The sequence below is a fragment of the Ranitomeya variabilis genome, chromosome 6 (genome assembly GCF_051348905.1).
Source record: "Ranitomeya variabilis isolate aRanVar5 chromosome 6, aRanVar5.hap1, whole genome shotgun sequence".
NCBI lineage: Eukaryota > Metazoa > Chordata > Amphibia > Anura > Dendrobatidae > Ranitomeya > Ranitomeya variabilis.
The window spans coordinates 134,155,384-134,171,320 of NC_135237.1; the positions used below are offsets into that span (position 1 = coordinate 134,155,384).

The 15,937-nt window shown below is 41.4% G+C and overlaps 1 protein-coding gene across 1 annotated transcript in view; it reads left to right on the forward strand.

Moving 5' to 3' along the window:
* Positions 1–15,937, forward strand: part of NEK11 (NIMA related kinase 11) — a 422,928-nt gene that overhangs the window by 290,147 nt on the left and 116,844 nt on the right. Inside the window, exon 13 of the mRNA XM_077269028.1 lies at positions 9,454–9,593. Within this exon, the coding sequence (XP_077125143.1) occupies positions 9,454–9,593 (140 nt within the window). The remainder of the gene's footprint in view (positions 1–9,453; positions 9,594–15,937) is intronic.

Consider the following 15,937-nt stretch of genomic DNA (forward strand, 5'->3'; position numbering starts at 1 on the left):
GGTGCACATTGTGAATTTACTGTATTCGGCTGATGAGATGTCGGGTTTCCTATGAGATAGATGCCTAAAAATCGCACATCACACGCATGATCTGTGTGCGGTGAAAATTTTTGCTCACACCTATTGACTTGCATTAGTGAATCTTAGCCGCATGCTGCGATTTTTTTCTGCACCTCAATTCCTGATGAAGACTGCCTAATTGAATAACATTGTGGCGAGTGCAATGCGATTTTTTTTCTCACATTGTCGATTTTATATGCAGATGTGAGCAAACCCTAACTCTTACTATGTGCCTTGTTTCTTAAAAACTAGAAACTTTTCTGAAATACAAAGACATTGTTATTTAAGAAACACATCATTTCTGGTTTAGACTGAATTTATTCCTGTTTTATAAAAGCTGCTACTTCCAACAGTTCTGAATATAATGTTATGAGCAGTCTGATCTGAAGCTTACACGATGTGTCATATATTGCCTCAAGAGATTGGGTTGCCGAAAAGATTTTCATGAAAAGACCTTGAATATTATAAAATTAAGTTTTATAACTGCAATATTGTAATGTGCAAAGTCACAAAAAAAAAGAATTGAAGAAAAAAAAATATTACGTCTTTATTAGCTAATAATGCTTCTTATTAAAAAGTTAAGAAGGAAAAACTAAGTTTATGAAGTAACAACAAGTTATTCTTTTTATAAGGCCTAATTGGTATATCCCCGGAAGGGAGAAGCCATTTAAGACCCAGTTTTTTGCATACTTTAATGCTATTGAAAATCCTCTGGGCAGCAGAAGGAAGAACTTATTACTTCCAGCGAACACTTATCCCTACATTTAATTGTTTATGGGTATGGATGTAATTTACTTATAGGTTCTCAGCATTTCTTCAGGGAGGACGCTCAATAAAAAGAATTGCCTCTTTTAACTCATAAGATAGCAAGATCCTGTAATTGTGGCTGCAGCGTTTTCTGCCAACGATACCTGGAGCACGTAAATATTAAATCTGCCAAGATGACAGAACAGAGCAGTCTGGACTCTTGTAAACAGCAAAATCTTTGGCTAGATAAAGAGTAAAATAGTGAACGGAAATTAAGGGGAACACAAAGTAATCCAGCTCCTCCAGAATGGCACATCCATTCATGTCATCGCAGTAAGGTTTTCTGTGTCTACCAGTACAATCTCAAGAGCATGGAGCAGCCGGAGCAGGACAGGGTTGTCGAAGGGCATGATCCCAGCTACAAGTCCAGTATCTGTATGAGGAGAAACAAGAGGGCACTGATACCCCACGGTACCCTTTATGCTGTTAGGTATTTGGATGATATCTTTGGAGTCATTAGTAGACATCATGCTGAAGTTTTGGGCCCTGGGTTTTCCCTGGTGCAGATGCAGTTCCTGCCTGGTAGTCATTAATACAATGTCATTGACTGGCCTTCACATTTCCCAACCTATAGGATATTATGAATCAGTGCATCCAACACTGCCAAGTAGCACCACAGACTGTTTAGGAGCCCAAAACGTAATAGAGTCTATTGATTATCTAATATCTTGCAGTTGCACTCTTGTCTACCTCGAAGGAATCAGACCCTTGAGAAAAAAATATCAATTTTATTACGTTTTTGTAAACTTCTTGCCCTCCAGAAATGGCTGTTCATATTATTATGTATTGTAATATGACGTACTCCTAATAAATGCATCTACACGCCAATGTTTATAGGGGATTCCTGGTAAGAATGCTATTACATACATTAAGTAAATGGGAAGACATTTTTATTCACCATCTTAATGGTCTATGCGTCTAGTAACTACTCCCATGTGTCGGTTTACAGTTTCAGCCTTTGACATATGTGCTGTATTATATCTGTTGATTGCCAATTACCTCTTTAAAGATCAGGCTAACAGAGAGAGAAGGCAGAGTACAGAACAGGAACGCTTTAAATGAAGGTAAAAAGCAGTGTAGACACTAGATATGAGAATCCATTATTGCTAGATTGGCTTTCAACATTTCAGTAATCATTTTTGCTGTGTTTACTTGAAATGTAGACAGTGCAACAGCCGAAACCCTCATTTTCTAGGCATGCACAACAAGCCATTCGTGACTTAATGTTCAATTTATTTATGCAGCCAAGCATAATTTCACTTAGAAGCTCCAACATACGGAAAAAAAACTGAAAAAAGTTACAGAAATGCATTATGTAAAGTATACAGCTGACTTACTGTGGGAATCTATTCTGCAATTAAAATACGTTCTTCATATTGCCAGATGTAGAATCTTACCACTGATTTCATTTAATTAGTCATTTAAAAAGCTTTGCTGCAAACAGACGCCAAAATAAAGTGTTAAAATGATATGAAAATGAGCCGTTCCTATAGATAGTAAAGTGGTTTTCAGAACATATAATATTTCTACTGCAGCAACTCCGGAATCCTGGCCTATTTATGTATAAGAAATCATCCACAGCTAAGAAAGAGGTAGAGATTCTATTATGTAATATTATTACAGTCCATTTTATTTGGCAGACGGTTTATGTAGAATGAAAAATATATTGCGCCCATGATTTTAGCTATTTCGTAACGTAAAGGTTTTTCTGAACATTTTCTGCAGGAGCACACAGCTCCCCTATCTCCTGACTTCCTGCTGGCCTGGGGGCAGTGCTCTCCTGCTTCATTGACAGTTCAGACCATTATCATAATCGCATCACTTGGCCCAAATTATGTGTTTTCTGATACTTCAAGCAGAGGGAACTTTTCCTCTGTCGCACCAAAGCTGGCCTGATCAAGCAATTTGTCCAGGTTCAGAGCAATGATTGCACATCTATTGGAAGAGCTTGCACTCCTGGCCTAGGGTGCCGCCACCTCTGATTGACTGCACCGATGTCTGATAACCTGGGCAACAACCTATGTTCTTGAGAGAAAGGATTTTTAATAACAAGTAAATTGCAAAAAAAAAAAACTCTTGGCAATTTTAACCATTTATAAAAATAAAACCTTTAATGGTTATAGATAAAATAAACATAAATACATAACTCATAACTTAGACAAAAAGTATAAGTGACCACAAAGTTTTTTGATAATTGACAGACTTTTATTTTTTGACATCTCACTCAACAAAAAAAATCACACATCTAGTATCTGCTATTAAATATAGAAAGGAATATACACACTGCAGTCTGGAAAGGAAATTGTGAAATGTAAAGTACGTTACTAGCATACTGTTTTTTTGTTTAGTGTGCATTCCTGTCTTTGAGAACATTGTAATTCTGTTTTTCTTTTTGTTAAAGAAAAAACTGGCTTAGGCTCTATTGACATACAGGCAGTCCCCGGGTTAGGAGCTAGATATGTTCTGTAGATTTGGTCAGAACTTGAATATGTACGCAAGTTGAAACAGGGCTGGGGAAAAAAAACAATACTCAGCTCACCGTTGACCACTCCGGTTTCTGCCCTGCTTGCCACCCACCATCTGGTCCTCTTTTTTTCACCGTTGCACGCAGGGTCCCCAGCTACTTCACTATAGACTAGGACTTACAACCGCGTCCAGACCTCGGAGGTTACTGTGTGTCATAAAGTCGCGACATCAACGTCTCAACCTTCTGGCGCACAGTGGTCTCCAGGGCCTGGACATGGCCAGAAGTCTTGCAGATGCAGCACACGGTGGAAAAAAGAGGACGGAAAGGCAAGTAGTAGTGTGGCCGGAGAGATGAGTAATAGGCTTTATTTTAACCAATACTCACCTCTCCGGCCGCCTCACTGCTGTTTGGTCCTTTTTTACATTGTCAGGTGCATCTGAAAAGTGACTTGTGCCTCTGTGCGCCTGACTACAAATTTTCAGTAGGAGACTGAAATAGATTTCTGTTGAAAGATATGCTGCAACTTCTCAAGAATTAGACAAGCTGTGGCATCATTACTTCATTCATGCCCCAGCCATCTTGGTACAGCTGGGTGTAACTGGCATGAAAACCTTGCTTTGCGGAAAAATTTTGAAACTCATCAAAGTATTTTCACCAGAAATCTTGCAAAAATACTCTGATGAATCGATTATTATCCCTCCTCCACCAATTTTTAAAGAAGGCGCTATGCATTTTGGTAATGAACATTCTATGGTCACCGACTTCAGAGAAGATATTTCTACTGCTTTTGAGACTTGTAGTGACGCACTATGCACCATTTCATTCCTGGTATTGCACATGGTAACCTTAGGCTTATGAGTCTACGTGGTCAATGGTCTCTCTTCTTTACCAGCCTTTCACTTACTAAGCTCATGTTTATTTTTTTGTGTTTATATATATGTATGTTTGTATGTATTTATGTATTGTGGGGGTTGTACTCACTTGGGTGGATCAGGAAGACAAGAGGCTTGTTCCATTAAAAGTTCATGTGGTTTATTACTTCATAAACCCACAAGCAAAACAGAAAACAAACAGCCTTTAGGTCAGGCAAACAAAATACAAATGTCCACAGCAGGTCTCTGCTCCGTTAGGCCTGTGGGCACACAGGCAGGGGTAGCGTCCAGTTTTCACGCTGGTCTGGAGCCAAACACACACAGGTGGTGTCTCTCCCTCCCAACATACAGACCATGTGCCAAACAACAGCCTCCATCATATAGGCTGTTAACCACACCCAGAGGTAATGTATGTGGGTAGCCAGACCAGCCCATCTCTCATAGCTACCCGCAACCCAGACCTAGGTGCACCAAGCAAACCTCTTAGTGCTTTCATGCACTAGAGAAAATAATCTGGGTTACATCACAGAGACAAGCAATCTCTGTGACACATGCCTCCGATCGATTGTGCGACCATTAGCCACACAGTACTGTATACACAATGCTTTTGCCTGTTGATTTGCAGTGTCTTTTAGCTTTTGGTAACCAAATCTGTATGTACTTTTTTGTTCACTGCTGTTTGTTGCAACTTCCTATATCTGTGGCATTTGTTTGTTGCTTCTATACTTTAAATTCGGGTTTATCTGAGATCACAAAACAGATAATATTATAAGAAGTGTGTGATGGATGCTATGAAAATCTTTTTTTCTATTTTATTGCCAAAAATGACATTAAAATAATAAAACTTGTTTACGACTTTAGAGTAACCTATTTTAAAGGCATATAAAACAATCTTCTGAGAGCAAATATTTCGTAAAATATGATATATGCTAAAAATAATTTCCTTTCTTCAGAATATTCCCAGTAAGCAAATCTTTGAAATGAACTCATCCTGCCACCCTGCAGTACATATCAAAGACTTCTATCTGATTTAGGATGTGAAAAGTTGTTAATCTAAACTCTTGCAATTCTTTTACTTGACAAGTGTGATAGTTACCTACAGGCTGTGTGATCTGTGAAATGATGCAAGTGCGGCACTATTCCTCAAATATATTCCACATTTCCATCTGGGTCTGTAGGAAGCTCGGTATATTAACACGTTTATTATAAGCCTGACTCAGGGGTAAAGGGGAAATTAAAGCTATTTATCACACAGCAACTCTGTCACCTGCAGCTACTGCAAGAAAATATATTTTGTCCTCACTATAGAGTGTGTATCTGCTGCACACAGCGCATTGTAACTTACAGAAGTATCGCATGAGATATGGAAACAGCTCCAATCAAAATATATGTAAATGTGCTTGCTAGACGTTAAAACAATTTAAAGAGAATCTGTAGATCTCCTGCCTGCCTGCTTTTAAAAAATGGTTGTTTTAATAAGAAAGAATGCTCCTGTTCATCTGTTATTCCTCCTAGAAGCAAAGGTGTAGATTGGAATTTCTTCACCCAGGGCAAACATTTAGGCTGCTGCTGTAGGCCTGTATGTAACTACTCTGTCAGTGGCTTGTTAGAACCTCTAATGGACTCCTGCATCCATGGCTCATTCGCCTTTTGCGTCAGTCAATGGTGTCGTTGGCAAAATATGTAGGGATTATTGTTGATCAGATAGCTTCAGATAAGCACTTATCCGAATAGCTATAGCGCTTACCGAATAACTGCCTCGGGAACCCGGATACCTGGAGCGCTCCCGATAATCAGCTGTTTGGCGCTGCAGCAGCATGTGTCGCGGCTGTGTGACAGTCACAACACATGCATGGAGAGCCTGTTTGATGGGCGAAGGAAGGAATTTATGTGATAAGATACATCACCAAGTGTAATATGTTTACCTGCAGGGTCGAACTGGCCCACCGGACATGCGCAGTGTGCCTCTGAATCAGGGAAGCATACACCCGGCTGCAGAGGTGCAGTGATGCTGCCGAAATGTGTGGCGCACGTGCATGAGACTTGCTCCTGCAAATTATGTTATCACACCCAGGGGTGAACCTAGCCACACTGCTGCCTTAGGCGAACTTCAAAACGGCGCCCCCCCAAACACATATACAGTACAGACCCCCTATAGTGCTCCCATCTCATATATAGTCCCCCCATACATTACATGAGTAATAACTATTGTACATTCTACAATAGGTCATAAATCAGACAGTATAGTCCTCCATACAGTATTCTGGGCACCACAGTGCTCCATACAGAATAATGAGCCCCATATATTGCTCCATACAGAATAATGAGCCCCATATATTGCTCCATACAGAATAACATGCCCCATATATTGCTCCATACAGTATAATGAACCCCATATATTGCTCCATACAGTATAATGAGCCCCACATGATGCTCCATACTGTATAATGGCCACACAGTGCTCCATACTGTCTAATGGCCACACATGATGCTCCATACTGTATAATGGTCACACATGATGCTCCATACTGTATAATGGTCACACATGATGCTCCATACTGTATAATGGCCACACAGTGCTCCATACTGTATAATGGCCACACATGGTGCTCCATACTGTATAATGGCCACACATGATGCTCCATACTGTATAATGGTCACATATGATGCTCCATACTGTATAATGGCCACACAGTGCTCCATACTGTATAATGGCCACACATGATGCTCCATACTGTATAATGGCTACACATAATGCTCCATACTGTATAATGGCCACACAGTGCTCCATACTGTATAATGGCCACACATGATGCTCCATACTGTATAATGGCCACACATAATGCTCCATACTGTATAATGGGCACACATAATGCTCCATACTGTATAATGGCCACACAGTGCTCCATACTGTATAATGGGCACACATAATGCTCCATACTGTATAATGGTCACACATGATGCACCATACTGTAAAATGGCCTCACATGATGCTCCATACTGTATAATGGGCCCACATGATGCTCCATACTGTATAATGGCCACACATAGTTACTCCTACACACGTGGCTGCGCTCCGTACACCTTGTACACACAGCTCCACTCCGCACTCACGCGGCTCCGCTCCATACACCTCGCACACACCCGGCTCTGCTCCATACACCTCATACACACCTGGCTCCGCTCCATACACCTCATACACATGCAGCTCGCTCCTTACACTGAATACACACCCGGCTCCGCTCCGTACACCTCATACACACCCGGCTCCGCTCTGTACACCTCATACACATGTGGCTCCGCTCCGTACACCTCGTACACATTCAGCTCCGCTCCATACACCTCGTACATAATCAGCTCCGTTCCATAAACCTCATACACACACGGCTCCGCTCCATACACTTCGTACACACAAGGCTCCGCTCCATACACCTCATACACACACGGCTCCGCTCCATACACCTCATACACACACGGCTCTGCTCTGTACACCTCGTACACATTCAGCTCTGCTCCATACACCAGAGGTGTCAAACTGCATTCCTCGAGGGCCGCCAACAGGTCATGTTTTCAGGGGGACACGTCTGGCACTGTAGGATCTGAGTCCCTGGTGGCGTAGGTTGTTACTGATGGTGTCTTTGTTACGGTGGTGTTGTTACGGTGGTCCCAACTCTATGCAGGTCATTCACTAGGTCCCCCCTTGTGGTTCTGGGATTTTTGCTCACCATTCTTGTGATCATTTTGACCCCACGGGGTGAGATCTTGCGTGGAGCCCCAGATCGAGGGAGATTAACAGTGGTCTTGTATGTCTTCCATTTTCTTATAATTGCTCCCACAGTTGATTTCATCACACCAAGCTGCTTGCCTATTGCAGATTCAGTCTTCTCAGCCTGGCGCAGGGCTACAATTTTGTTTCTGGTGTCCTTCAACAGCTCTTTGGTCTTCACCATAGTGGAGTTTGGAGTGTGACTGTTTGAGGTTGTGGACAGGTGTCTTTTATACTGATAACAAGTTCAAACAGGTGTCATTACTACAGGTAATGAGTGGAAGACAGAGGAGCCTCTTAAAGAAGAAGTTACAGGTCTGTGAGAGCCAGAAATCTTTCATGTTTTTAGGTGACCAAATACTTATTTTCCATCATAATTTGCAAAATAAATCTTGCCAAATCAGACAAGGTGATTTTCTGGATTTGTTTTCTCATTTTTACTCTCATAGTTGTGGTCTATCTATGATGCCAATTACAGGCCTCTCTCATCTTTTTAAGTGGAAGAACTTGCACAAATGGTGGCTGACTAAATACTTTTTTCCCCACTGTATTTTAACAACTGGAAGGAAGCCCTGTGGTTATATTTCACGTTTTCTTTAGTAGCCTGGTGTACAGAAATTCCGTTTTCACCAAATCACTATTTATTCTTTACAATATTTCTTCTACTACTTTGACAACATCTTTTATTCTCAAGCTTTAAGATGTTCAATTACTTTAACTAGTTTCTTTCCCCATCTGCCTGTTAGTCCTCATACAGACGTCTGTGTTTCACATATGTGTTTTATCCATTATTTTTACAGATAGAACACATACCCTTTATAGTCTATGGGGACGTTCACATGTCCGTGTATTTTTATAGACCACGTGTCCAGGTAAATTCAGCTTTTTACATATGAAAAATAGCAATACAAGTTTGAGTCCGTGAAAATCACAGACAGCATTCAGATGGCATCAGTGTGCTGTCCGTGACTGACATTTCAAAGGATAGTAGAAATATTGTAATTTACTTATTAATTTATCCATACGTGAAAATCACTGATGAAACACTGACGGTAAAAAACTGACCCACAATAAAAATCGAATATCACTCGTATCATTTCTTTTGTGTACTTGAAAAATCACGCACGTCAAAATTTGGCCTTATGCTGATCTTCTAGTGACCTTTTAAGCCGCCAATAAACAATGTATCCCCTAATGTGCCTTCACCCATATGCCATTCTGTGACGTTAAAATGCTTCTACTCCATGCACCCAATGTTTGTATGCTATATGTGAGGCTGACCACCAGCAGTAACGACGATAAATGATCTGTAGGTACTTATGCGGTATAATCCTGAGTGATCATTTGCACATCCTCTATTAGCAGTTTAGTCTTTATGAAGTTGGCAGGGTATGAATTCACATATGCTGCAAAACATCTGTTAGGAGCTACGCTGGCATTCATCACTATAGATGTTTAATGGTGTTTATTTCGTTTTTCAGATATTCCAGAAGACCCCAAAGTAGCTGAAGAGTATTATGAGGATGGCTTTGAATCTTGTTCAGAAGAAAGCGATATAGAATCCTTAGAAGAAGAAGACTATGATGCAGAGACACAGATAACTCAAACAACATATCAGCAGGTTTAGATACAAGTTATCATTTGCCGCCTTTTTGATCTGAAGTACTGTAAGAAACCCATTCACAAATACATTCTAAATTCTGCAAGTTTTTACTGAAAAGGATTGAAGGATTGTCTCATCTTAGCGCAGTGCTTCTCAGGCTTCCATCTTGGTGGTGGGCTCCTGCTTGATTGACAGTTCAATTCGCTGGCCTAAAATGTGCATTCTCCAATTCTAGAAGCAGAGGCAGCTTTGCTTCCACAGTATCAGAAGAGCATAGGGGTGCTAAATGGCCAGAGTCAGACAAAACGTATGATTAATCGGTCCTAGCCTCCCTGCCAAGAGTCGCACGCGTGTTCTCCGTATGGTCGTCCGTGTGTAAAGCGATGATGCGATTTTCTCCCACACATGTATCCATATGACAACCTTATGTCTTTACATTTCTCACTGATTTTCCCCATTGAATTAAATTGCTCGATGGGCTGAAATGAGGAAAATGTGTGCGTATTTGTCGCAAGCTAGACAGATGGTCTGTGTGGCGTTCGAGTTTTTCTCGCACCCATAGGCTTGCATTGGCTAGTCTCGGATGATATACGCATACAATCCAGCATGCTGCGATTTTACACGCACGTTGAATAGGCCTGAGAAAAATACGGTAATGTGAGCTGCCCCATAGATTAACACTGGTCCGAGTGCTATGCGATGTTTTCTCCCGTATTCTACAGTAGTGTGACGCTTGCCAAACTGTCCGGACCATGACCTAACAATGGACCCAAATGATCCAACCAGCTTCAGAGCAGTGTTTAACTTGTCTGTGGAAAACAGCTTATAAGCACTGCGAATGCTCAGCCCCTGCTGTTAGACTTCAGCAATGGCTGGTGACCTTGGCAATGAGCAGTTTTATACAATAAAATAAAATAAAAAATCCTTTCTTTTAAACAGAGTAGTTTTAGTAAAAAATAAATTGTAAATTTGGTAGTTTTTACCAGCACTTTACAATTTTAACCATCTAATATATAAAGCTGAATGTGTGTGTGTGTGTATGTATGTATGTATGTATGTATGTATGTCCGGGATTGGCATCTGAACCGTCGCAGCTACAGCCACAAAATTTTGCACAGTCACACGTCTGGACCCCGAGAGCGTCATAGGCTATGTTGTGAGGTGAAATTTTAACCCCGCGCTTTCCAATTCACCAAACAATTTTGCCCCTATCTACATAATGGGGAAAAAGTGAAAGGAAAAGTGTTGGAGGCGTCGCAGCTACAGGCACAAAAATTTGCACAGTCACACGTCTGGACCCCGAGAGCGTCATAGGCTATGTTGTGAGGTGAAATTTTAACCCCGCGCTTTCCAATTCACCAAACATTTTTGCCCCTATCTACATAATGGGGAAAATATGAAAGGAAAAGTGTTGGAGGCAAATTAACAGCTGCCAGATGTGAACAAGGGGGACTTAAAGAATGAGAGTGATGGCGCCAAAGAGTATATACTGTACAGTTGCTAAGGTGGGGCCCCGACATGGGATAATCACCACACCACCACGGGGATATGAACACACACACAAAATGCGCCACACACTACCACGTGCTCGAACACATATACCACCCTCAGCGCACATTTCACCACACATACACCAACCTCACCACATAAAAGTAGAAACACAAAAGTCGCCGCTCAAAACTCGCCACGCGCAAAAATCTCCACATGCAAAATTCGCCACACGTGCAAAACTCACCTCATGGAAAACTCGCCACACGCAAAACTTGCACACGCAGAAAAATTGCCACACGCAGAAAAATTGCCACATACACAAAAGTTGCAACACATGCAAAAGTTGCCTCACACAAAACTTGCACATACTCAAAAGGCACCACACATAAAACTCGCCACGCGCAAAACTCGCCATGCGCAAAACTTGCTGCACACAACTTGCTACACTAACCTGTCACATGCAACTCGACACACAAAAAGTTGCTACACACATGTCGCCACACAAAACTCATCTCACAAAAGTCCCTACATGCATGTCGCCACACGCAACTCAACACACACAACTTGACACACGAAACTCGCCCTAAAACACACACAAGTCTGGTATTATCCTTCAAAAATAAAAATCTGATTAATAAGCAGACAAACTACAAGAGCAACAAATGTACCATATAGGAATCCGGCAGCTGTCAGTCACATGACCAGTCTATTATGTGTATGTGTGAGCTAATATATACTGCCAGGGGGAGGGCTTACTGTTGGCTGGGGATTTATCAGGCTGCCATTTTAGCTTACAAATACTGAGGTAAAAATACTGACCAAATAACGTGTGAACGAGGGCTAATACAGGAGGAGATGACATACAGTTATATACTATATACAGGAGGAGATGACACACAGGTATATACTATTTACAGGGGAGATGACACACAGGTATATGCTATATACAGGAGGAGATGACACACAGATATATACTATATACAGGAGAGATGACACACAGGTATATACTATATAGAGGAGGAGATGACATACAGGTACATACTACATACAGGAGGAGATGACATACAGGTATATACTATATACAGGAGGAGATGACACACAGGTATATACTATATACAGGAGCAGATTACCTACAGGTATATAGTATATACAGGAGGAGATGACATACAGGTATATGCTATGTATAGGAGGAGATGACATACAGGTATATACTATATACAGAAGGAGATGACACACAGATATATACTATATATAGGTGAGATGACACACAGGTATATACTATATACAGGAGATTACATACAGGTATATCTAATATATAAAGCTGAATGTGTGTATGTATGTATGTGTGTATGTCCGGGATTGGCATCTGCACCGTCGCAGCTACAGCCACAAAATTTTGCACAGTCACACGTCTGGACCCCGAGAGCGTCATAGGCTATGTTGTGAGGTGAAATTTTAACCCCGCGCATTCCAATTCACCAAACAATTTTGCCCCTATCTACATAATGGGGAAAAAGTGAAGGGAAAAGTGTTGGAGGAAAATTGACAGCTGCCAGATGTGAACAATGAGGACTTAAAGAATGAGAGCGATGGTGCCAAAGAGTATATACCGTAGAGTTGCTAAGGTGGGGCCCCGACATGGGATACTCACCACACACTGGGATGTGAACACAAACACAAAATGCGCCACACACTACCACGTGCTTGAACACATATACCACCCTCAGCACACATTTCACCACACACACACCAACCTCGCCACATAAAAGTCGAAACACAAAAGTCACCACTCAAAACTCGCAACGCGCAAAACTCGCTACATGCAAAACTCGCCATATGCAAAACTAGGCTCACGCAAAACTCGCCACACGTGCAAAACTCACCTCATGGAAAACTCACCTCATGCAAAACTTGCACACACAGAAAAATTGCCACATGTACAAAAGTTGCACCACATGCAAAAGTTGCCTCACATAAAACTTGCACATACTCAAAACGCACCACACATAAAACTCGCCACGCGCAAAACTCGCCATGCACAAATCTTGCTGCACACAACTTGCTACACTAACCTGTCACATGCAACTCGACACACAAAATGTTGCTACACGCATGTCACCACACAAAACTCATCTCACAAAAGTCGCTACATGCATGTCGCCACACGCAACTCAACACACACAACTTGACACATGAAACTCACCCTAAAACACACACAAGTCTGGTATTGTCCTTCAAAAATAAAAATCTGATTAATAAGCAGACAAACTACAAGAGCAACAAATGTACCATATAGGAAATACGGCAGCTGTCAGTCACATGGCCTGTCTATTATGTGTATGTGTGAGCTAATATATACTGCCAGGGGGGAGGGCTTCCTGTTGGCTGGGGATTTATCAGGCTGCCAATAGCAACCAATCACAGCTCAGCTTCTATTTTGCTACAGTTAATTAACCTGAGCTCTGATTGGTTAATATAGGCAACAAAGACATTCTCAGTATAACAAAGCTAATATATGTTGTGAAATTCTTCTATTAGCTTAGTTTTTGCCTTTTAATAATTACATTTCTATCTATTTGTTTTGTGGTTTTTGTGTGCAGAATAAATTTTTGTTAACACATTCTATTTTGCTAACAGCAGTCATTAACCCGGGCGAAGCCGGGTAGTACAGCTAGTCTAATATATAAAGCTGAATGTGTGTATGTGTGTATGTATGTATGTATGTATGTCCGGGATTGGCATCTGAACCGTCGCAGCTACAGCCACCAAATTTTGCACAGTCACACATCTGGACCCCGAGAGCGTCATAGGCTATGTTGTGAGGTGAAATTTTAACCGCGCGCTTTCCAATTCACCAAACAATTTTGCCCCTATCTACATAATGGGGAAAAAGTGAAAGGAAAAGTGTTGGAGGCGTCGCAGCTACAGGCACAAAATTTTGCACAGTCACACGTCTGGACCCCGAGAGCGTCAAAGCTATGTTGTGAGGTGAAATTTTAACCCCGCGCTTTCCAATTCACCAAACAATTTTGCCCCTATCTACATAATGGGGAAAAAATGAAAGGAAAAGTGTTGGAGGCAAATTAACAGCTGCCAGATGTGAAAAACGGGGACTTAAAGAATGAGAGCGATGGCGCCAAAGAGTATATACTGTACAGTTGCTAAGGTGGGGCCCCGACATGGGATAATCACCACACCACCACGGGGATATGAACACACACACAAAATGCGCCACACACTACCACGTGCTCGAACACATATACCACCCTCAGCGCACATTTCACCACACATACACCAACCTCGCCACATAAAAGTCGAAACACAAGTCGCCGCTCAAAACTCGCCACGCGCAAAACTCTCCACATGCAAAACTCGCCACACGTGCAAAACTCGCCACATGGAAAACTCGCCACACGCAAAACTTGCACACGTGGAAAAATTGCCACATGCACAAAAGTTGCAACACATGCAAAAGTTGCCTCACACAAAACTTGCACATACTCAAAAGGCACCACACATAAAACTCGCCACACGCAAAACTCGCCATGCGCAAAACTTGCTGCACACAACTTGCTACACTAACCTGTCACATGCAACTCGACACACAAAAAGTTGCTACACGCATGTCGCCACACAAAACTCATCTCACAAAAGTCACTACATGCATGTCGCCACACGCAACTCAACACACACAACTTGACACACGAAACTCGCCCTAAAACACACACAAGTCTGGTATTATCCTTCAAAAATAAAAATCTGATTAATAAGCAGACAAACTACAAGAGCAACAAATGTACCATATAGGAATCCGGCAGCTGTCTGTCACATGACCAGTCTATTATGTGTATGTGTGAGCTAATATATACTGCCAGGGGGTGGGCTTCCTGTAGGCTGGGGATTTATCAGGCTGCCAATTTAGCTTACAAATACTGAGGTAAAAATACTGACCAAATAACGTGTGAACGAGGTCTAAAACAGGAGGAGATGACATACAGATATATATACTATATACAGGAGGAGATGACATACAGGTATATACTATATACAGGAGGAGATGACACACAGGTATATACTATATACAGGAGGAGATGACACACAGATATATACTATATACAGGAGAGATGACACACAGGTATATACTATATACAGGGGAGATGACACACAGGCATATACTATATACAGGAGAGATGACACACAGGTATAAAGTATATACAGGAGGAGATGACATACAGGTATATACTATATACAGGAGGAGATGACACACAGGTATATACTATTTACAGGGGAGATGACACACAAGTATATGCTATATACAGGAGGAGATGACACACAGATATATACTATATACAGGAGAGATGACACACAGGTATATACTATATAGAGGAGGAGATGACATACAGGTACATACAGGAGGAGATGACATACAGGTATGTACTATATACAGGAGGAGATGACACACAGGTATATACTATATACAGGAGCAGATTACCTACAGGTATATAGTATATACAGGAGGAGATGACATACAGGTATATGCTATGTATAGGAGGAGATGACATACAGGTATATACTATATACAGAAGGAGATGAACACAGATATATACTATATATAGGTGAGATGACACACAGGTATATACTATATACAGGAGATTACATACAGGTATATCTAATATATAAAGCTAAATGTGTGTATGTATGTATGTGTGTATGTCCGGGATTGGCATCTGCACCGTCGCAGCTACAGCCACAAAATTTTGCACAGTCACACGTCTGGACCCCGAGAGCGTCATAGGCTATGTTGTGAGGTGAAATTTTAACCCCGCGCGTTCCAATTCACCAAACAATTTTGCCCCTATCTACATAATGGG